This window comes from Gymnoscopelus braueri, assembly GCF_963280865.1.
Source record: "Gymnoscopelus braueri genome assembly, chromosome: 2".
NCBI classification, from domain to species: Eukaryota; Metazoa; Chordata; class Actinopteri; order Myctophiformes; family Myctophidae; genus Gymnoscopelus; species Gymnoscopelus braueri.
Genome location: NC_137604.1, coordinates 28735027 through 28755593, shown reverse-complemented (window position 1 = coordinate 28755593; position 20567 = coordinate 28735027). Strand labels below are relative to the sequence as shown.

The 20567-nt window shown below is 39.7% G+C and overlaps 4 protein-coding genes across 7 annotated transcripts; all 4 read right to left on the bottom strand.

Moving 5' to 3' along the window:
* Nucleotides 1–388: 388 nt before the first annotated feature.
* ambn (ameloblastin) lies at nucleotides 389–4062 on the bottom strand. Its single transcript, XM_080418122.1, has 7 exons — nucleotides 3896–4062; nucleotides 3294–3674; nucleotides 2926–2982; nucleotides 2200–2343; nucleotides 1969–2007; nucleotides 1431–1469; nucleotides 389–1313 (listed from the first exon to the last, which is right to left on the bottom strand). Exons 1-7 carry the CDS (start codon nucleotides 3947–3949, stop codon nucleotides 942–944), a joined length of 1086 nt encoding a protein of 361 aa, XP_080274248.1. The 5' UTR covers nucleotides 3950–4062; the 3' UTR covers nucleotides 389–941.
* Nucleotides 4063–9214: 5152 nt separating this feature from the next.
* On the bottom strand, nucleotides 9215–9881 carry LOC308095007 (uncharacterized protein; the record flags this gene model as incomplete). The annotated part of the gene is made up of 4 exons (XM_080441912.1): nucleotides 9215–9397; nucleotides 9496–9546; nucleotides 9658–9723; nucleotides 9819–9881. 4 exons carry the CDS (start codon nucleotides 9879–9881, stop codon nucleotides 9215–9217), a joined length of 363 nt encoding a protein of 120 aa, XP_080298038.1.
* A 550-nt stretch (nucleotides 9882–10431) lies between these two features.
* On the bottom strand, nucleotides 10432–13138 carry LOC308077607 (uncharacterized protein). Of its 3 annotated transcripts, none has more exons than XR_013932415.1 (8): nucleotides 13049–13138; nucleotides 12874–12942; nucleotides 12719–12769; nucleotides 12334–12612; nucleotides 11411–11476; nucleotides 11271–11318; nucleotides 10739–10786; nucleotides 10432–10619 (listed from the first exon to the last, which is right to left on the bottom strand). XR_013932415.1 is itself a non-coding variant. In XM_080418354.1 (8 exons), exons 5-8 carry the CDS (start codon nucleotides 11474–11476, stop codon nucleotides 10542–10544), a joined length of 240 nt encoding a protein of 79 aa, XP_080274480.1. In that variant the 5' UTR covers nucleotides 11729–12612; nucleotides 12719–12769; nucleotides 12874–12942; nucleotides 13049–13136; the 3' UTR covers nucleotides 10432–10541. The 3 variants fall into 3 exon arrangements, 2 of the variants coding, with proteins under 2 accessions (XP_080274480.1, XP_080274479.1); XM_080418354.1 differs by having other exon boundaries at nucleotides 11729–12612; nucleotides 13049–13136; XM_080418353.1 differs by lacking the exons at nucleotides 10432–10619; nucleotides 10739–10786; nucleotides 11271–11318; nucleotides 11411–11476 and having other exon boundaries at nucleotides 11917–12612.
* Nucleotides 13139–16834: 3696 nt separating this feature from the next.
* On the bottom strand, nucleotides 16835–18268 carry LOC308077631 (uncharacterized protein). 2 transcript variants are annotated; one of them, XM_080418427.1, is made up of 4 exons: nucleotides 18129–18268; nucleotides 17953–18013; nucleotides 17786–17830; nucleotides 16835–17692 (listed from the first exon to the last, which is right to left on the bottom strand). In XM_080418427.1, the coding sequence occupies exons 2-4, from the start codon at nucleotides 17998–18000 to the stop codon at nucleotides 17369–17371; spliced, it is 417 nt and encodes a 138-aa protein (XP_080274553.1). In that variant the 5' UTR covers nucleotides 18001–18013; nucleotides 18129–18268; the 3' UTR covers nucleotides 16835–17368. The 2 variants fall into 2 exon arrangements, with proteins under 2 accessions (XP_080274553.1, XP_080274554.1); XM_080418428.1 differs by lacking the exon at nucleotides 17786–17830.
* Nucleotides 18269–20567: the final 2299 nt, after the last annotated feature.

Here is a 20567-nt window from a genome sequence, read left to right as displayed (position 1 = left end):
AAACGTTTTGGAACCCCTGAATTAACTGGCTGACATTCATCTGAAGTGTTCACTACACTGGGAAAGCACATAGGGAGATTTCATAGGAACAACAAAAGCCAACCAGACTTCAACCGCATACACACAAGAGGAACAGCAAGGAAAGCCATATGACTGAAGCTAGCAGTAACTGCCATGAAAATTATATAGGGCCTGCCCTACACACTCTGTATTGACACCTTTTGCTTCTCGTTCAGTGGGACTGGGAGATGGTGAGGGTGATACAGAAACTGAATATATTATAGGTAGAGTACTAACTGATATGAAAACCCTTAGGCAAAACCATAGTAGGAATAGAGAATTATACATTATACTGTAATGTGATAATAATGTAATTATTATCACAAGGTCATAGTTCAATCACAACTTTATTCACTATTTCATTATTATAAATCATTTTGTGAAATCCATTGTGATGGTAGCTAAACAAAATGGTTACATAACAGAAGACAAATACAGTATCATTAGTGTTTCTGTGTCCTTTAAAACAGTTCATTTACAGCAGGTCTGGGCAACCACCTTGATCTACACTACAGGTGATCACATTGGGATTTTGAGGTGATCATTTGAGTTGATCAAAAACAAGCATTATAGTTTGATGTGCATAAATCTGTTCTCCCCCAGATAGTCAGAACTTATCTTACCTATATTATTCATCTAAAATCATTTAATCATTATTTGTTAGGTTTCATTATAACATTATTGACTTGTTCTATGCTTATATTATTCTAATTAGAAGCTTATAATTAGACATAAAAAGCAATAGTGGTTTTCACTGTCTGGCACTGCGTGATCACGCCAGCCTTGGAAAACAGTTAAGTGACCATGTGCCTTAAAAGGTTGCCCACCCCTGATTTTCAGTATTTGGACAAGCCCTTTTCATAAAGTTTTGGGGCATCTTCTCAGGGATGATAGATATCGTTGATCTCCATGGCTGTGCGTGTTGTCCTAGGGAGGGAGTTGGTGAGTGGAGGAGGAGTGGCTTCAAATAATGTGCTACGACCATTTGTTTGGTGGTTGGGTTGGACTGAAGCTGGGATAGAGGCTGGGTTCTGCCCAGAGCTTTCCAGGCCAACAGGGGTGGAATTACCATCTGGGAGCATTCCTGGTATAGGTTGTGCTGGCTGGGAGGCGCCACCCATAGATGGCAGCAGGCCTGCTGCGGGTAGACTTAAGCTAGGCCGTCCTGAGTTGGGTAGGTTGGCAGCATTTACAGGCACATTCACCGCTGCACTTGGCAAAAACATGCCCACCTGGCTCAATCTAGCTGCCACCTGTAACGGAGAGGTACATGAGTTCATTCAAGTGCTGGTCGTTGAGTTTATTGAGTTCAGTGAGTTCATTGTTTCAACAACACAGTAGGCAAGATAAAGATCTTGGGTATGTGTTACCTCAAGTTCCTCTGAGCTGAGACCGCCAAATTGCGAAGTCTAATTGACAAAAACAAAAGAAACATCTTCAGCCAGAAATAGCAGAAATAGATAAACAGCTTGCTAGATGTCTTCAAATCAGTTGCTATAGCATGTTTGTGCACTGCCGTGTAAAATCTGCTGTTAATCAAACTCAGAGAGTAAAAAATTATCCACCTAGAGTAATCCCATAGCCACTTTCCATTTTGTTGTTTTATAATATATACTGTAGCTTCTACTTTTATAAGACACTCTGGAAAAGAGTGTCTACTAAAGGCCTAAATTATAAATTGTAACTTGAATTATAACTTAGATAATTGTATGTATCGTCACTGTTGGGCAGCTGTTGCTGTCATCACTATCAGGCAGCACTATCATATGACTTATTGTCATATTGTTGGGCAATAGTAGTGAAAATAGCTTATTTACCAAATCAAAATGTAAAAAAAATTTGACATATTTTGACCTACATTAAAATGATATGCTATTATTATTATTATAATACTGACGTTGTATTTACCATTGGTTGCTGAAACATATATAAGATTTGATGATGATTCTGTGGATGAAAAATAGACATGAATACAATTTTTGTAAAAATTATTTTGTAATGTAATGTAATGTAATGTACATTTGTAATGTAATGATGTTGACGATGATTTAGCCAAAGATCATTTGGTCCAGTAGACTATATTTTCTCTTCAATTGATGAGCAGTAGTGGCAGGGTGAGGTTTAAAAACCTAAACATACCTGTTGTGGTTGATGTGTGTTTGCTGCAGCACCCGGTCCTGAGGGTGTTTCTGCAGGTGCCACTGGACTGACTGCTGGTGGATTTGGTGGACTTTGGGGGACTTGGGGTGACTGGAAAATCATTGGGAATCCATATGGGTTGTACTGAAGAGAAACACATTTTTGTTTTATTTTCTCTTTTGCAATTTAACCATATCAAATAAAACAAAACAAAACAAAACAAAATATTTCCTAGCATGTTCTTTTAATTCTTGAATTTTCCTCTTTGCAACATGAGAAAATTCAAGGCATGGAAGTAAATTACTTCATATGTTGTATATGTGGCACTAAATCATTTTCCAGACAACTTGCCATAAACGATCTGTGAGACTCGATCTCAGAGTCATAAATCAACGCATAGCTGATGTAAACAAAGTACGTGGAACAGTTTTGATGTCAAAAGTCCCCCGCCCCAACAAATAAGCAACTGTTATGAAAGCCCTGCCAAGAGTTAGCAAACAGATCGTTTCTGTTTGTTAAATGCTGCCAGCACATTCTAAAAGGACAAAAGAAAACTATAGAAAAAATTAGAGAGCCCCTCAGGCAAGCTCTCACAGTTTATTAGGTTCACTTGAGGCTTTAGGTGAAAACCACTTTTACATGTTTCAGAATTATTACTTAACAATCTGTTTTACTGCATGCAGCTTTTTATTAGACCATAAAGAAAAGCTGTCAATCGTTTCTCACCAACTGATTCCCTTGTGGTGGTGAGAACACAGGGTAGTATCCATAAGGAGAATACATCTGTGGAAAAAAAATGATGTATATCACAAAATAAGTTCCTTCTTATTCTTATACAAATGGTATTAATGAGAATTACAACTTGTTACTACTATAGTTATTGACATCTACAAGGCTTGATTTGTGTTGAAAATAGTATATTAGCATATTAAGTTTATTATTAAATAGGTGGAAGACAATTGTTTATTATGATTAATGATGCTGATTATTATTATTATTATTATTAACATATTATGATATGATTATTATCATAATCATATCATATGATATGATTATTATCATAATCATGTCTATCTATTAGGCCTATCTCATACCAGAGGATGCTGCTGCTGCTGTTGCTGCTGCTGCTGCTGCTGCTGCTGCTGTTGTTGCTGCAGCTGCAGTTGCTGCTGCTGCAGCTGCTGCTGCTGCTGTGTTGGCATGTTTGCATGTTGAGGTCCCTGGAAGTTTGGCTGGTAGGGCATCATCAGCTGAACTCCGTGTTGGGGAACCCAGGGTTGGTGTGGCATCGGTAGCAGGTATTGCGGTCCACCTTGAGGACCCTGCTGTTGAATTACTCCAGGCTGGAGTTGCTGCACATTAGGCTGAATCTGGACCAGGATTTGGGGTGCAGGTTTCTGGCTTGAGGCCTCCACAAGTGGAAGGTTTTGAGCCGGGATGTGTGTTTGCTGTGTAAGACCTGTATCTGGAGTTACCTGACAGAAATTGACCCATATAGGTGTTATTCAAGTAGATCACAGTAGTATCCAAATAGCAAAATGGACCCTTATGGGTCCATTTTCACACTCTCACTCTCACATAAAATTTATTATTTGGAGGTTACGGTGCACACATTTTCAAATCACACATGTATGAGGTTAAGAAACAAAGAAAAACATATTGAATACTGGTTTAGAGAATAAATATGGCTACATACCGGTATTGTAGACACTGTCATAGCAAGACATGTCAATATGACTGTCACAATCATCTCCGAAACCTTCACGAAATTGAAATGTTTTGAATTTGTTAAAACAATGTGAATGTCAAGTCTTCAAAACATAGACCTTGGAAACACTTCAATCAAATGAAACAGTGTGCAAGTGGACAGTGCCTTATGAACTGCACATGGACTAAAGCAACCAATCACGCAACAGCAAAACACGTAAAATTAGACTCATCTGCTTGACATAGACAAAGTCATGTCATTTGGTTCATAGACAATCCACTGATTACCCTAAATTGTCTGTTTTCCTTTGGTAATGGAGTAATGTCTAGAAAGGCCTGGGCTAGTGGTTTTCCTATTATCGAGAATACATCACCTGTGGCTGATGTGTCATTGTCTCACTACTGTAATTATGGTGAACCCAAATGTGTGCGCTGCACAGTGAACCAGCGAAAAAGAAATCATCAAAAATGCAAGAAAAAAGCACAAACCTACTAAAGAGAAGTAGATTTGGAGGCCACTCCATGAGAAGAGTCAGTGGCAGTTTTGAACAAATATAGAACAGGAACTGTGTCTTTTATGAAAGAAGGTACTGTAGTACACAACAAAGTGATAAGATATCAGATAAGAGCAGTGGATTTGGTTGCCTTCCTTAATCTGATAAGACTTAGCCATGAAAGTAATTAAATGTGTGCACTGCACAAAGCAGTCAACAACAAACCCATTTCAATTATAGGGAATGTGTGACATCTTTCAAAAAGGAGGCCTTTAATTTGACTTAAAAGGTGCGTGCTTATGCATGTGGATATGTGTGAGAGGGAACAGGTCGACACGCACACATGCCCACACTTGCACAATGTCAGACGTGTAGTGTAAGGCTTGATTTATAGTTTGATGCGCGCTGTATCGTGTACGGGAAACAGCAGATCTACAAGCTCACGTGTTGTGCTGCAACGTGTTGTGAGCTTGTAGATCAGTTATGTTCGGTGCCAGACACCCGCGCACACACCCCTATAAATCAGGCTTAAATGTCTGAGGGTTTGAAGTTCCAACCCAGACGCACAGGTTAGGGCAAAGTGATGACCTTGTCACCTAGCAGTACTATTGCTGGGTTGGGTCACACCCGCCTTATGTGTGTTTAACTTGATCATGCAGAAATTATATACCAGTGCACTAGGTGGCAGACGTAAGCTAGATACATATTTACAGCTGGCGCTGTATCCCATCAATCAAGATTGCTCATTGGGTGGTGTACGCTGTTGGCTAATATGTCAGAGGTAATTCAGACAGCTGCGATTTTTATGAGAATCTCATGAATCAAGAATCAAGAGGGTTTATTTGTCACAACTCATACATAGGTGTACAAAAGCAGCGAAATGCTAGTGTGGCAAGGTCAAGACAAGACTGTGCTAACCAACAACAGAACAACAATAACAACAATAATACTGGATATGATACAAAAAATAAAGTATTAAAATAAGGAAAATAAAATAAACGAATATGATTAGTGCAGGGTTCTTGATCTATACGATATGGTGATCATATCAATTCCAGCTCTCTAAATAGCAACATGTATTTCAAAAGTGCACATGAGGGAGTTATAGAGGGGGTGTTTTACTTTTGAGTTTTAATTTATAAACAAGCATTTCCAAAGTAACAATGACACCACAAATGAGAAAATAATACATTCTTTAATATCAGCTGGTTGTAACCCTTTGAGTAGTTTGATATCGGCACTTGAAAACATCATTGTTTGATACATTGGCATATTAAGACAGTGGAATTAATGTTCTATCACAAGTCAACTCAGAAGAGTCTCCTCCTGTCTCCCAGAGCTATGGGGATAGATGTCTGGCAGCTGAGTCAGGGTAACTGTGCAATACAGCAAGGGTTGCTGGTGAACCATAAACCCAGGTATTATGGGATCAGCACTGATCCCTTTCCTAATCTGTGTTCATCCAGTGATAGTGGTGTGCAAGCCCACTGGGTGGATATTATCCTGGGGTGTCGTCAGCGCATTCCCGCAGGTGTCACCACCGCCCTCACTAGACTAACAGAGGACAGGTTAACCCTTTAAGACCGGGGGACGCATCTGTGTAACCACTTTATCCATATTTTATACTTTTGGCTATTAAAAAATAGCAGATATACAAGCTCATAGCGCGGCACCAAGTGCCGCGCTATGAGCTTGTAGATCTGCTATTTTTTTTTAAATCGTGTTTTTTTTTTGCAAATCTTTGAATATATATCTATAAAGCAATTGTTTTTTACTCAAATCTTTGCTTCTGGGGGTCCCTGGATTATTTTTTTTAGAGATGGGGGTCCGCAGCCAAATACATATCGTTGTGGGGCTCCTTGACACTGACATTAATATTATAGCAACATAAGTGTTTCAGAAAACTGTTTTAAACTGATTTAGAAGACATTTGTAGAATCCCCAGAAGCAATAACATTTTAGCTAGAAATGCTCGCTTTAAATATATATATATTCAAAGATTTGCACAACATTTTTCACGATTTTTCAAAAATAGCAGATCTACAAGCTCATAGCGCGGCACTCGGTGCCGCGCTATGAGCTTGTAGATCTGCTATTTTTGAATAGCCCAACGAAATCTAAAAATGACACACAGATGCGTTCTCAGGTCTTAAAGAGTTAAACCTATAATTAAGTTCTGACTCAGTGTTTATTACTTCTTTGCAGTATCATGTTGTACATTCTTTGGATTTTATCGTCAGATAATAAATAATACATCACATTATAATCAACGAGAAAGAAAATGAAGGGGGGGGAAACGAGATCAACACAATAAATCATCACAAACACAAGACAATTTGGATCCCTGACTTGCGCTATGAGAGCAGTTATACAAAAAGAACACTGGTAAAAAATTCTAGTCCAACATGCGCAAAGTGAAACTTGACACCTAGATGACACCCACTCAGTGCAGTCAAACACACCATTTACATTGTACATATACATTTTCATTGAATACCCAAGCGTTGGAGCTGAGTTATTGCTGTTTGACTTGATTATTCAGTTATCTCCTCTCCTCTCGGTGACGGGGGCCACTGTGGGTGGTGGCCGCGGGGCTGGAGTGACTGGAGGTGGAACAGGTACTGGTGGTGGTGGTACGGGTGGTGGTACTGGTGGTGGAACAGGTCGTGGTACAGGTGGTGGTAGTGGTCGTGGCGGTGGTGGTCGTGGTGCTGGCTGTGGCCAAAAACCAGGAGGCCAGTAGGGGAACGGAAATATCGGGTAGATATACAATCTCTGTGACAAGAGAAAAAGTTAAACGTTCTGCTATTTCCGACTATAGTTTCTTGACAAATACAGTGTATGTTTTGATGTTTTTGTTTTGTGTTATTGTTATTATTATAATTTTTACCTCATCACTGTCAGAACTGCTACTGCTACGCACATGTCGACCACAATTCTGCAATAAAAACAAAGCGCTAAATGATTTCTGTTTTATCTGAAATCACATGTAAACATATTTAGATGAGATCTCAGAGAGAGCTAAGTCAAGAATTATGCTACTTACCGTCACATGGCAATCAATTAAAAAAATCAGCAGCAGAATAAACTTCATCATGTTCTTGAAACTGAAAAACAAATTCAAATTATTTTAGATTAAAATGACCATAATCTTCCAATGAAAACTGTAACCATTGAATAGAATAATAGAACACAGTATGGGCATGAATAAATTTTCAGTACTTTACCTTGCAGCTGATCCTTAATGAAAACTCCATTTGCTTTTGAACAGCTACCGAATGTCTTCATTGTAGTTTCCATGCTCTTCAAAGTGTGTTACTTCATCTCGGATGTGGGTAGACTCACGACAACCTCTGTGTACATAATCCAGATAGGTGTGAACGTTATCCTGTTTAATGGTGGTATTTTGAAACATATCCTGATCATAATCCCTGTAGATTTGCAATAGATTCTGACACATGTATGAATGCTGTGTGTTGTGTGAATGTTGACAAATGACTAACAACACAGACCATTTGTTACAGGAGATTTACACACGCACACGCGCGCACGCGCGCGCGCACACACACACACACACACACACACACACACACACACACACACACACACACACACACACACACACACACACACACACACACACACACACACACACACCACACCACACAATATACTTGTGTTTGTTAATTGCAGGGTAGAATTTGGAGAGGACATTTTACCAGTGGGAGCTGAATAAACAGTATTGTTCCAGTATCACTTAACTTAATCATAACTTCCCCTGGCAAAGCAATATTTTCCTAATCCTTCCAAACACCTTCATGTTGTAAGTAACATCCTGTGTACTTTGATAGTACTCATATGTGTTATCTACGACAATCAAAAAATATTCTACCACCTAAATAGTCTCATTTATTTTCTTTGGTTCTAACACTTGTTGATGTAGTGTAGTGAAGGGTTGGTAGACAATCTTTCAAAGCGACATACATTTTACCAATAATTATAGTTGAGTTAAACTTTTACACTTTCAGAGTTAAATTCATAGTCCATATTTTTGCTCTGTTGATACAAAAAGCACCAGCAATAATCCACAACAACAGAACAACAATTTATATGTGTTTGAATTTTCACAAGAGACTGTAGAACAATAAATGTCAATGACATGATAGATCACAAGAGATGAGGTACAGTAAGAGGTGCTTTGATTTTAGAAACCATTTGAAACTGCTGTAGCAAAATATTTGTCAGGTCAAGATAGATATATGACAAACCTAGTTTTACTGGTCGCAGTATTGAGCATGAACAGCTTCACAAAATGATTTTGCATGAGCTTGACAAATACTACACTACAGCACTGTAGATGTGATCATTACTGTCCTATCAGTGTACAGTACAAGGACTGGCTGGCACAGCAATAGGTTATGAGTCAACAGAGCTATAGTTTATAGCATTTAAGAAATGACAAAACAATATAACATTTTAACAAGCCTATTTTCAAAACAGACCAACTCCCAGAAGTACAGGATTACATGCAGGCACTCCAATGAGCAATCCGTTGACAATAATCTTGTTTTGGATGTACTGTGTACTATTGAACTAGCAACAACACAATACCATCCTCAGTGTTCATTTAATATGAAAAATATTTATGAATACAAAAAAATAAAAAAAACTCCCAGAGTAAAATGAACAGGGCTTATCCTTCGAGAGCACATATGAATAATAGACAGAGACATCTAAATGCATCTGACATGTTCTTTATTACATTCACAGATGTTAAACAGTCAAGTATTGTTTGACATCATTGTGCTCCTCCTCTATCGTCCACCAGGAGGTGGTGGTGGTGGTGGTGGGGGAGGTGGTGGGGGAGGTGGGGGAGGTGGAGGAGGTGGTGGAGGTGGAGGTGGAGGTGGTGGAGGAGGTGGAGGTGGTGGAGGAGGTGGTGGAGCAAGAGGCGGAGGAAAAAATTGCCTATACATGAGCAGGCGTAGGAATGATTGCTGAAGAGAGAAAATAAGATGGTATTGTGACAGCGAACTCCAGCAAAGATGAGGCTCATAACTTAATGAGTTAATGTGAATCATCCGCAAATACTGACCTCGCTTGAACTTGAACGCTTCACAATGACATGACCAGTGTCACGATCAGCCTTTAAAAGCAGCAGAAAGATTGTTTAAGAAAAGAAAGTCAGTACTGTAGTTACAGTTCATGTAGCCTACATGTCATTGATGTGATGTCTGGTACATTGGGAAAGGCTTACCACACAGCTGGACACAAGTATGAGGAAGCTAACAAGAGCAAGTATCTTCACTCCAGATAACTGCATCTGAATTTACAATAAAACATCATCAAAGAAAATGCAATAACTCTCGAAAATATAGTTTGGAATGAAAAATATATTATTTAAAGCCTAACCCATACCTTCTTGACCGTCGCAGTATAACTCTCCCTTAAGTCCTTGATTTCAGTCTGGGGTTTAGTCATCAATGTCCAATATTAAGACCAGCATATATATTGCCTTTCAGCCAATCACAATTCATATTATAAATCAAGTTTATATATTTTGAAATTGTGTCTGCTATTGTATATAGCTTATTGTCTGTGGTTTTGCAAAACAAGATTCAGAGACACTTATTAATCCATGTTTAGCCACAGAGATGACCATTTAACAGTATTAAGAACATTGGTGTATGGTTGCATACCATGACCAGTCGTGTATCTTTATGTGACTGATAACATTTAAAAATAGCTGTGGATATGTTGCTCAAACTTATACTGGAATTATGTGGGTGCAAACACCTGCAACAAATGCCCACAAGCATTAAAAGCATACATTACAGTACAAGACACGTCTTAATGTTGATCATGAACAAGTCTGTGAAATAGCATGCGGCCATAGTTATTGCTGCTCAATCTATAATGAAATAATAGGTGCATTTTAGTTTGGAGCACTTTCTAACGTTCAACTTCAGGAAATATACCAACTTTGCATAGTCAGAAGTCAGTGTGTCAAAAATAAACACAGACAACAAAATGCATTTCACATAATGTTTTTATTATATTCAGATAAAGAAACTCATATGAGAGACTCCTATTATTAGCATTAAGTACATTTTCACATCACACTATAACGTTGTGTTTCCTTTATCGTCCTGGAGGAGGTGGGGCCCACGCCTGGAGATATGGGAGGGAGTAAAGCATGCGTAGGTAGCTATAGTAGCGCTAGAGGAAAAAAGAAAAGGCCACACGTTTGTAAAAGCAGACTACAAAAAAAAGATGCAGCTTTCAAAATATTTAAACCAATAACCAGACTGCACACAATCATTTGAAAGTATACTGACCTTGTAACCGGAACGCTTCTCAATGACATGACCATGGTCACGATCAGCCTTTAAAAGCATGCAGAAAATGTTACAATGTGATACGATCATCCTCTGCACACATCCATTAGAACAGTGGTTCTCAAACATGTGTAACCCCACTCTTTCAGCTGAGTACCTTCACCAGCAGAACATCCTCCCTGATACTGACACATTTGTGGTGTTTCCATTTGAGTATTTTTTGTCCACAAATGAATCAATCAATGAACGAATGAGTGAATCAATCAATCAATCAATCAATCAATCAATCAATCTATCTATCTATCTATCTATCTATCTATCTATCTATCTATCTATCTATCTATCTATCTATCTATCTATCTATCTATCTATCTATCTATCTATCTATCTATCTATCTATCTATATATCAGACAGAGAGAGAGAGAGAGAGAAAGAGAGAGAGAGAAAGAGAGAGAGAGAGAGAGAGAGAGAGAGAGAGAGAGAGAGAGAGAGAGAGAGAGAGAGAGAGAGAGAGAATTAGACAATACTGACCTCATGGCCCAAATGCTTCTCAATGACATGACCATGGCCACGATCAGCCTTTAAAAGCAAGCAGAAAGCGTGTTCAATAACTCAGTAAATACATATTTAGAGTTCCAAATGTCCTTGTTATGATGTCCCGTAAGTCTTACCACACAGCTGGACAGAAGTATGAGGAAGCCAACAAGAGCAAGAATCTTCACTCCAAATGACTGCATCTAAAAAAGGAGAATGACACAATTTAGCACAGGTGCAATATCTATATGTATTATATCTATTAATATTAGACAGCAATTTTATGTTTTTATGTTTTATGTATATTATATCTAATATATTATGCTCTCTCTCTCTCTCTCTCTCTCTCTCTCTCTCTCTCTCTCTCTCTCTCTCTCTCTCTCTCTCTCTCCTGAAAATGCAATAACGCTGAAAATGATGATATAGGATAAAATAATATCTCTATATTAGTTTACCTTCTTTAAAGTAGTATTCTGATCTGTTTTCAAAATCCTTCTATTCAGAGTTGTGGTATACTCAACAATGCAAGTCTAAGTTTGTCCACAATTATGTACAGCATTTATATAGTGTCTTTTGGCCAATCACATTTATTATTTTATGTGTTATTGTATTTCTGTAAGTCTGGCCTTGCAAAACAGACAGATAAGTATCAAAGTAGCTTTTTAATCCATTTTCAGCCACAAGCAGGAGTTAAAAAGTATTAAGAGCATTGGTGTATGGTTGCATGCTATGACCAGTCATGTGTCTTGTGACTTATAACATTTTAAAATACTGGTGTATTTATTGCTATCAACCAAAATTGGAATCATGGGTCCGGAGAATTGGATCACAGATCCCAGCAGCCTCAAAAACCTACAAATCACTGTAACCCTATCAAATTTTATGCTAACACTGCATTTTATTACCATTTTCTACACTTTTATCAACAAGAGGATGTATTGTACTGTATAGTATACCAACAAACTAAATGCTGACAGACAACAAAGTGTATGCTTAAATGTTCTAAATTGTACATATTTACTGATATTCATTAGTTGATACTGATTAAATCATGTTATACACATTATTTGGCTGCAGGGGTAGGTGCTGGGGCTGGTGCTGGGGTAGTTGCCGGGGCTGGTGCTGGGGTAGTTGCCGGGGCTGGTGCTGGGGTAGTTGCCGGGGCTGGTGCTGGGGTAGTTGCCGCGGCTGGTGCTGGGGTAGTTGCCGCGGCTGGTGCTGGGGTAGTTGCCGCGGCTGGTGCTGCGGTAGGCGCTGGTGCAGGGGCAGGGGCTGGTGCTGGATACAGTCTCTGGTACAAACTCCAGAGATAGAGCATTTGCAGGTAGTTACCGTAGCCCTACAGAAGGAAAGCAAGAACAACAACATATAATACAACAATAAATGTATATAACTTTTGCATGTGGTGCAAAGATCCTCTGAATGCATATAGTCCAAACACTGACCTCTTCACTGCTTGAACGCTTCTGGATAACATGATCAGGGTGTGGAGCAGCCTTTAAAAGCAAAGCAAAGATGTTGTTACATAATACAGTACCATTGTGTTATGAATTCCAAAATGTCCTTATTGTATTGTCTGATTGCATTGGACAAGTCCTACCAAGCAGCTGGAAAGAAGTGCCAGTACGGCAGCAAGGGCAACAGTCTCCTTCACTCCAAAAGCTCCCATCTGAGAACAACAATATACATTCATTAATCCCAATAAAACATTAAAGTACTCTAATGAATAAAAGCAATGATTCTCTCATGACTGGTAATTTTAAGGGTGATCATACCTTCTTGAATGGTGTGGTATAACTCAGTTTCTGAATGAGTTCTTGTTGTGATATAGTCGTTAATGCAAGACACATTTTCCATACGATATATATACAGTAGTGTAGTGTCTTTCAGCCAATCACAGGGCTAATGAATAGGGTTCATATCTTTTGCAATGTAGAGTTATTTAGTGAGTTGTCTGGGTGGAGCTGTGACCTTGCAAAACAAATACATGTTTCTGTAGCTTATTAAATCTCATGGAGTTACAGAGAGCAATTAAGAAGAATTAAGAAGACTGAATAAAGAAAATAGTGTGGAAATCTTGCTGTAAAATATACATCTACATTGGCGTAATATGGGTGTGCACTGCAAAGATGCAAAATAGTGTCACAGTCATTTCAAAACAATTCAAGACAGTTGTGGCTGTCTGTCCAGAGCATGTAAGCTGTACAAACAGCATATAGATGTGTGTGTGTGTGCGAGCACGTGCACATGATATTACACATTGTATACCAATAATGATGCCCAGCTTACTTTACCAGCATGAACTCAAGCAAAAGCATGTATCACAGCACAGGTAGCCTCGGTACCCAGTCTTTTTTTTCCCAGCTGAAAAATAAAAACACCACAGGTGACTGGACACTGCTCATGCATGTTATCACTCTATTTAAAAGAAAATAAGGAAACCTGCCTTCCTGCTCAGTAAAAGTGGGTGAGAAGGCTATTTTAAACATCCATATACAGTACATTGCCTATTGTATAGGCCAATATCCAATTTGTCAGTCCTGGCCAAAGTTCTTGAAGATCTTGTGATTGATCAACTAAAGACGTTTTACTCCAATGACATTTTATCAACATATCAGTCAGGTTTTAGACCATCATGCACTGAAGGATGGTAAATAATAATATTGCACTTGACAGGAAGCAACATGGTGCATCACTCTCTATTGATGTCTAAAGTTTTGACACTGTTGATCATGATGTGTCCAAAAACTTTTGAACTCAGGACTCACAGAACAAGCACTGGATTTGTTCTCAAACTACCATAGAACTAGAAAAAGTGCTCCTCGGAGCACAGGTCTCCGCCAGGTCAGGTAGGTTATTTTGGCTTCCTGGTGGCACTATAATAGGCCAATGTGAAAAGGGTGCCATTTCTTCCAAGGCCGTGCACGGCAATCAGACACTGCATTCATGATTTGAGGCATTTCGTTCTAAAAATGTGTTTTGCTAAATTTGACCTGCTGGTGGCGCTACAACAGACCAATGTTAAAAGGGTGGCATTTGTTCCTCAACATAGTGTGAATGTGCGTGGAAAGTTTCACCACAATCAGACGCTGCGTTCATTTTGTTCCAAACAAGGCACTACTGCAAACTTTAGATGTTAATCTTAGCCAATCAGGATGGAATATGAAAAATCAAACAGATCCGTCTTGATCACATGACTATAGAGATCATGTGTACCGATTTGCGTGAAATTTTGATAAAATGGGAAGGAGTAATATATATATATTTTTTTTACATAAGTCGGCCTCTGGTGGCGCTATAAAAGGCAGATGTGAAAAATGCAGGGCAAAGGTTTCTCCTTGGCCTCTAGGGAGTGCGCATACAAAGTTTCATACAGATCAGTGCAGTTATAGGTAAAAACACGAATTGTCCTGTTATAACGCCACCATGAGGCTGATTTGAAGTGGCATTTCTTCCTCGGCATAGTGGGAATGTGTGTGCAGAATTTCAGGGAAATTTCATGCTGTAATCATGATTTGAGGCATTTTGTTCAAAACAGAGCACTCCTGCAAACTTTGGAAGCCATTTTTAGCCAATCAGAAAAAATCTGAAATACAGGTTTCGTTTAATGACTATAGAGATACTGTGTACTTGTACTGTATTTGCGTGATGTTTGGACAAAATCTATAGGAGTACTGTCAAAAAATGAGTTTTGGAAAAAGCGGCCTCCTGGTGGCGCTATAACAGGCCCATGTGAAAGATTTGGGGCAAAGGTTCTGAATTGGCATCCAGGGAGTGTGTGTGCACAGTTTCGTTGCGATCAAGCCAACGGTGTCGGAGATTAGCTGTTCACAGACGACATGAAATATGTTGCAGAAAGACTTGAAACTAAACAAATTAATTTAGCTAAATGCTTTTAAATCCAAAATGAAAGAATTAGAGGCAGATTCTTTAACTACTTGAATCCTATAGCGTCCCTATTCTGGGCCTGTCATAAAAGGCGAACATTCTGTGAAAATAGGCAAATATTTGCAGAAAATAGGACGATCTACTCACTGCACAGTTAAACCTGACACTTGTAGATCTGATCTGTGATATTACAAGCTTTTGGAGACACACTCTCATATTTTGACAAAGTCTGGGCATCTCTCATTCAATATCTATATATGACTGTCGCTTCCTCGCACAATCTAATTTGGTGTTGTTGAACATTAGTCGACAACTTGTGTGATACTTGGCCTGGTTTCTTCTCAAAGGAGCTACTATGCCACCACCACCACCTTCATCCAGCCTTGCTGGGTTCAGGATCATTGGCATTTGATTGATCTCACGAAAGAGTGGAACATTGGTGGCAAGCATGGTGTAGCATCATGTTGAGGAACATGATGGGTTGGTGGTGATACTAGGTCGTCATTATTTTTGTCTATCTGACAAAGACAACATTTCTTCCAATCAGTTTGCCTGTTGGCTAACATTGGATTTGCGTTTGCCATTTTTTGGTGGATTGATTTCTGATTAAGGCAGAGGGGCTATCCTTTTACCAACTTAATCAAAGTGATACTGCACATTCAGGTATGGGATACAACTAGGTTCGGGTGACCTACACCTAGCCCGATCATTCATCCAGTGCCATTTAAGTGTGATCTGTACACCTTCCGGGTAAGTATACATGCACAAGTCATGAATAGCCCCGCTTACCCTTGGCTCGGCTCTCCCGCGCTGGCACACCCTGTCAATTCAGGCACGGCTATCTAACTACATCTACTAACTATTAATTGACTGGGGCTTTTAGACAGCATTTGGGACACTGATAAGATATACTAGTACTACAGTATTAGTAAAACTAGATCAGCTGACACTGAACCCCATGCTGAGTTACACAGCAGTGACACCACCATTGTGCCCTGGTTGTGCAATGACATTCACTCTATTATAATAAGCTACAGTATATAAGACATAATGGTACAACTCCTGGAAGTCATCTTGAAAAATGACAGCCATTTTGAATTATTTGGGTGGCCAGCTCCCCTTTTCCATAAGAGTGGCCCTTACAGAGTATGTGTGCCAAATTTCGTCCTTGTATCACAACCTGAAAGATTATATCACTACCTGCTCCGCTAAGGTGGTGGCCATCTTGAAAAAAAGGGTCGCCATCTTGGATTTTTGAGTGGCCAGTGCCTTTTTCCATAAGAGTGGCCCTTACAGAGTATGTGTGCCAAAGTTCATCCTTGTATCACAACCTGAAAGACTATATCACTATTTGCTCTGCTAAGGTGGCAGCCATCTTGAAAAAAATGGGCGCCATCTTGGATTTTTGAGTGGCCAGCGCCTTTTTCCATAAGAGTGGCCCTTAGAGAGTATCTGTGTCAAATGTCATGCTTGTATCACAAAGTGAACGATTCTTGCGAAATATGCCCTTTTAACTGCTCTACTATATGGACAGTTAATTTCTAGAGATAATTCTCTGAGTCAAATCCACTTATCTGTTCCTATATGGTTTCATATGGACATACCCATCCCAAAAACAACTTTACTATTCAAGTAGTATACTCTTTGTTTTATAGCTGAGACAAAATGTAATTTTACTCAGTTACTGATTTATTAATACATTTTAAGGACTGGGGACACATTTGTAATTTTTACAAAAGATATCAATGTCTCATTGCTTGACATCAGTTTTTGAATATCCATAAAATGTTCCACTTTCATCTGTACAGTACTAGGCTACTACAGGTACTACAGGCAGCTGGAATTGTATATTAACCCCCCTATGTACAGATTCAGCGTATATTACTTTTATATGAAATAAATAATATATCACATTATATGATTAAATGAAAATGAAAAAGATCAACATGAAATCAATAATCACAAACAAAATACAATTTGGACTGATCCCTGATTAGCACTATGAGAGCAGGCATAAAAATCTAAAAATAAAAGCCCGGTTAAAATTGAACAAAGGTCAGTCCAAAATGCAAAAAATGAAACCTAGATAACATCCATTTGGTTGATAAACTAATACAATGCAGTCAAACACACAATAATACACAATAGTACTTTCATTGAATACCCAAGTGTTGGAGCAGAGATGCTGATTGGCTAGCAGTGTATCCTCATTTCCTTTCCAGTTCCAAGTTATCTCCTCTTGGATCGGTGACGGGGGCAGCTGTGGTGGGGGCAGCTGTGGCAGGGGCAGGTGTGGCGGGGGCAGGTGTGGTGGGGGCAGGTGTGGCGGGGGCAGCTGTGACGGGGGCAGCTGTGACGGGGGCAGCTGTGGGTTGTGGCGGGGCTGGAGTAGGAACAGGAACAGGAACCGGAACAGGTGGGTTTACTGGTGGCGGTACTGGTCGTGGTGGTGGTGCTGGTCGTGGCCAAAAACCAGGAAAGTGAGGCCAGAAGGGGCGGAAACATTTTGGGACACGGTAGAAAGCTGTGCTCTGTGGCAAGAGAAAAAAGTAACACTTTTACACATCTTTCCATTGTGTCTACTTACAGTGTTTGTTTTGATTGTTAGTATTTATAATTTTCACCTCATCACTGTTGGAATTACTTCTACGTACACGTAGAGCAGAATTCTGCAACAAAACCAAAGGGCTATTGGATTCTTGTTTAGCTGAAATCAACAATTTTACTAATCTGACATATAACATTTAGATGAGATCTCAGAGAGGGCAAAGTCCAGAATTATGTTACTTACAGTCACACAGCAATTAATGAGGACAATCGTCAGCAGAATAAACTTCATCGTGTTCTTGAAACTGAAAAATAAAATACAAATGAGAATTCATCATCATTAATCATTTATTTTTCCATTGAAAACATAGAATACCATACTAGAATACACAATAAGCATGAATAGATTTTCAGATTTACCTTGCAGCTGGTCCTTAATGGAAACTTAATTTGCTTTTGAACAGCTATCCTTATGTCTTCGTTGTAGTTTTCATGCACTCTAACCTTCAAAGTGTGTTACATGTCAGATGTGGCTATAATCACGACAACCTCTGTATACATAGTACAGAAAGGCGTGAACATTATCCAGCTTACTGGTATTTTGAAACATCCTGTTAGTAATAGATTTGCAACAGATGCTGACACATGAATGCATTTAAACGGTTAAATACACAGACCATTGGTACACACACACACACACACACACACACACACACACACACACACACACACACACACACACACACACACACACACACACACACACACACACACACACACACACACACACACACACACACCACATTACATAAAGAAATCGAAACATGAACGGCGTGGCTTCAATATGGATCTCAGAATTCTTGTGGTCAGTCTGTGCATTAATGCTTTATGCATCTATGACGTCAGTTGTCCATGACGTATCTATGACATATCTAAACTAGAAAAAGTGCTCCTTGGAACACAGGTCTCTGCCAGGTCAGGTAGGTTATTGAGGGCCAGCAATGTTCGGGTGTCGCCAATCAGGTTGGAATATGAAAAATCACACCCAGTGTGAAGTGGGCGGTGTGGTCATCACAGTGGTCATCATAGTGATGGAAGCTCACTTCCGAAAGATTTTTGGAAGTGCATAATCCTATTTATAGGTTATTAATGTCATCATGTGTCTCGCTAGCCAATCACAGTGCTGAATAGAGTCAGCCAATAGAGTCAGCCAATCACAGTACAGCTAGGGGTGTACTAATGAGCCAATCACAGTACAGCTAATGAGGTGTCCCAACCCCACTTATAGGGGCGGCTACACCGCCCAAAAATCTGACAGAACCGCCTTGATCACTTGACTATAGAGATAATGTGTATATTTGCAGGCTTAATATACAAAAAATGTTTGACATAAGTCGGCCTCCTGGTGGCGCTATAAAAGGCAGATGTGAAAAATGCAGGGCAAAGGTTTTTCCTTGGCCTCTAAGAGTGTGCATAAAAAGTTTTACACAGATCGGTGCAGTTATAGGTTAAACACGAATCGGCCTGTTATAGCGCCACCATGAGGTTGATTTGGAAAATTTCAAGTGGCTTTTCTTCCTCGGCCTAGTGGGAATGTGCGTGCAAAGTTTCACAGACATTGCATGCTGTGTACATGATTTGAGGCATTTTGTTCAAAACGGAGCACTCCTGCAAACTTTGGAAGCCAATTTTAGCCAATCAGGATGGAATATGAAAAATCTGAAGGACTTGTTTTGTTTAATGACTATAGAGATACTGGCCCTCATTTATCAACGCGGTGCAGCCCAAATAATGGGCGTAGGGCGAGATCACCGCACCTTTCGGCATTTATCAATATATCCTGACGTGGGCTTCATCCTACCATACGCTGAGATCTCACGTCTGGTCGAGACCAGTTGTTGACGACGTTGGCTGCGCCCGTTTATTCCATTCTAGACCTGCGGAGCAGCATTGTCTGACTGTCTGACAGGCATCTGGACACATAATCCACTCCTAAATGTATATCTACACACTAATAATTAATCCCTGTGAAAATATAACATTTTATAAAGTAATTTAAACAAACTGCTTTAACAGTCATTCAGTTGCATTGGCTATTTTAAAATAGCAGATCTGCAAGCTCAAAAACGGGTCGCATCGCGACGCATTGTGAGCTTGTAGATCTGCTATTTTCAAAATATACGAGCGCTTTTGCGTCGGGACTCGGGAGTCCCGCGGTCGGGACTGCCGACGATCTTTTCATGGACAGTGAGGTGTACAAACTTACAGTAGCTTGTCCTATGTTATGGAGTTATGTCATAGAGAGTTTTGAAGACTACAACCTGGATGGGTTAAGGATATAAACCCGACGCTCCAATCTCTTATTAACGGGACGGACCGAAACCACTGCCGTCTCACGGGGAATATCCTACATGACTGCTTGTGCACTGCTCGGTATGGGTTAAATAAATTAATATACAAACGTATTCCATTCATGGCGATGTGATTGGTATCATAATATGTCATTCATGTAGGCTACAAGCCTACGTGACAAAGATTTTACCGCTACGGTATGGATTACAATACATGAAAAACACAGCTGGGCGGGCGTGTGTGTGTGTGTGTGAGAGAGAGAGAGAGAGAGAGAGAGAGAGGGGGGCGTGTGCGTGTGCGTGTGTGGCGAGGCAGGCGGGGGAAACTCTTTCTCATTGGCTTTTGATGTCTTTGGTCGTATTCTGGTCCTTCTTCATGTCGTAAAATCGGGGCGTTTTGAGAATATTTAAGGGCGTGTTATTTAAATGACGCTAGGTTCCAGCCGTGACATTTATCAAGCCTGGGACCAAATGTAGGCTCGGATCAGCTGTGTAGGATTCGTTGATA

What these genes read in the sequence shown, in the direction of transcription:
- ambn (XM_080418122.1), bottom strand. Translation starts at nt 3,949, where the DNA reads ATGATTGTGACAGTCATATTGACATGTCTTGCTATGACAGTGTCTACA. An exon ending in TGACAGTGTCTACAATACCG is followed by an intron (nt 3,675 to 3,895) that starts GTATGTAGCCAT and finishes AATTTCTGTCAG; the next exon opens with GTAACTCCAGATACAGGTCT. An exon ending in AGCAGCAGCAGCATCCTCTG is followed by an intron (nt 2,983 to 3,293) that starts GTATGAGATAGG and finishes TTTTTTCCACAG; the next exon opens with ATGTATTCTCCTTATGGATA.
- LOC308077607 (XM_080418353.1), bottom strand. Translation starts at nt 13,123, where the DNA reads ATGTGTCTTGCATTAACGACTATATCACAACAAGAACTCATTCAGAAA. An exon ending in CACTTCTTTCCAGCTGCTTG is followed by an intron (nt 12,770 to 12,873) that starts GTAGGACTTGTC and finishes TTGCTTTTAAAG; the next exon opens with GCTGCTCCACACCCTGATCA. An exon ending in AGCGTTCAAGCAGTGAAGAG is followed by an intron (nt 12,613 to 12,718) that starts GTCAGTGTTTGG and finishes TTCCTTCTGTAG; the next exon opens with GGCTACGGTAACTACCTGCA.
- LOC308077631 (XM_080418427.1), bottom strand. Translation starts at nt 18,000, where the DNA reads ATGAAGTTTATTCTGCTGACGATTGTCCTCATTAATTGCTGTGTGACT. An exon ending in TCATTAATTGCTGTGTGACT is followed by an intron (nt 17,831 to 17,952) that starts GTAAGTAACATA and finishes GTTTTGTTGCAG; the next exon opens with AATTCTGCTCTACGTGTACG. An exon ending in GTAATTCCAACAGTGATGAG is followed by an intron (nt 17,693 to 17,785) that starts GTGAAAATTATA and finishes CTCTTGCCACAG; the next exon opens with AGCACAGCTTTCTACCGTGT.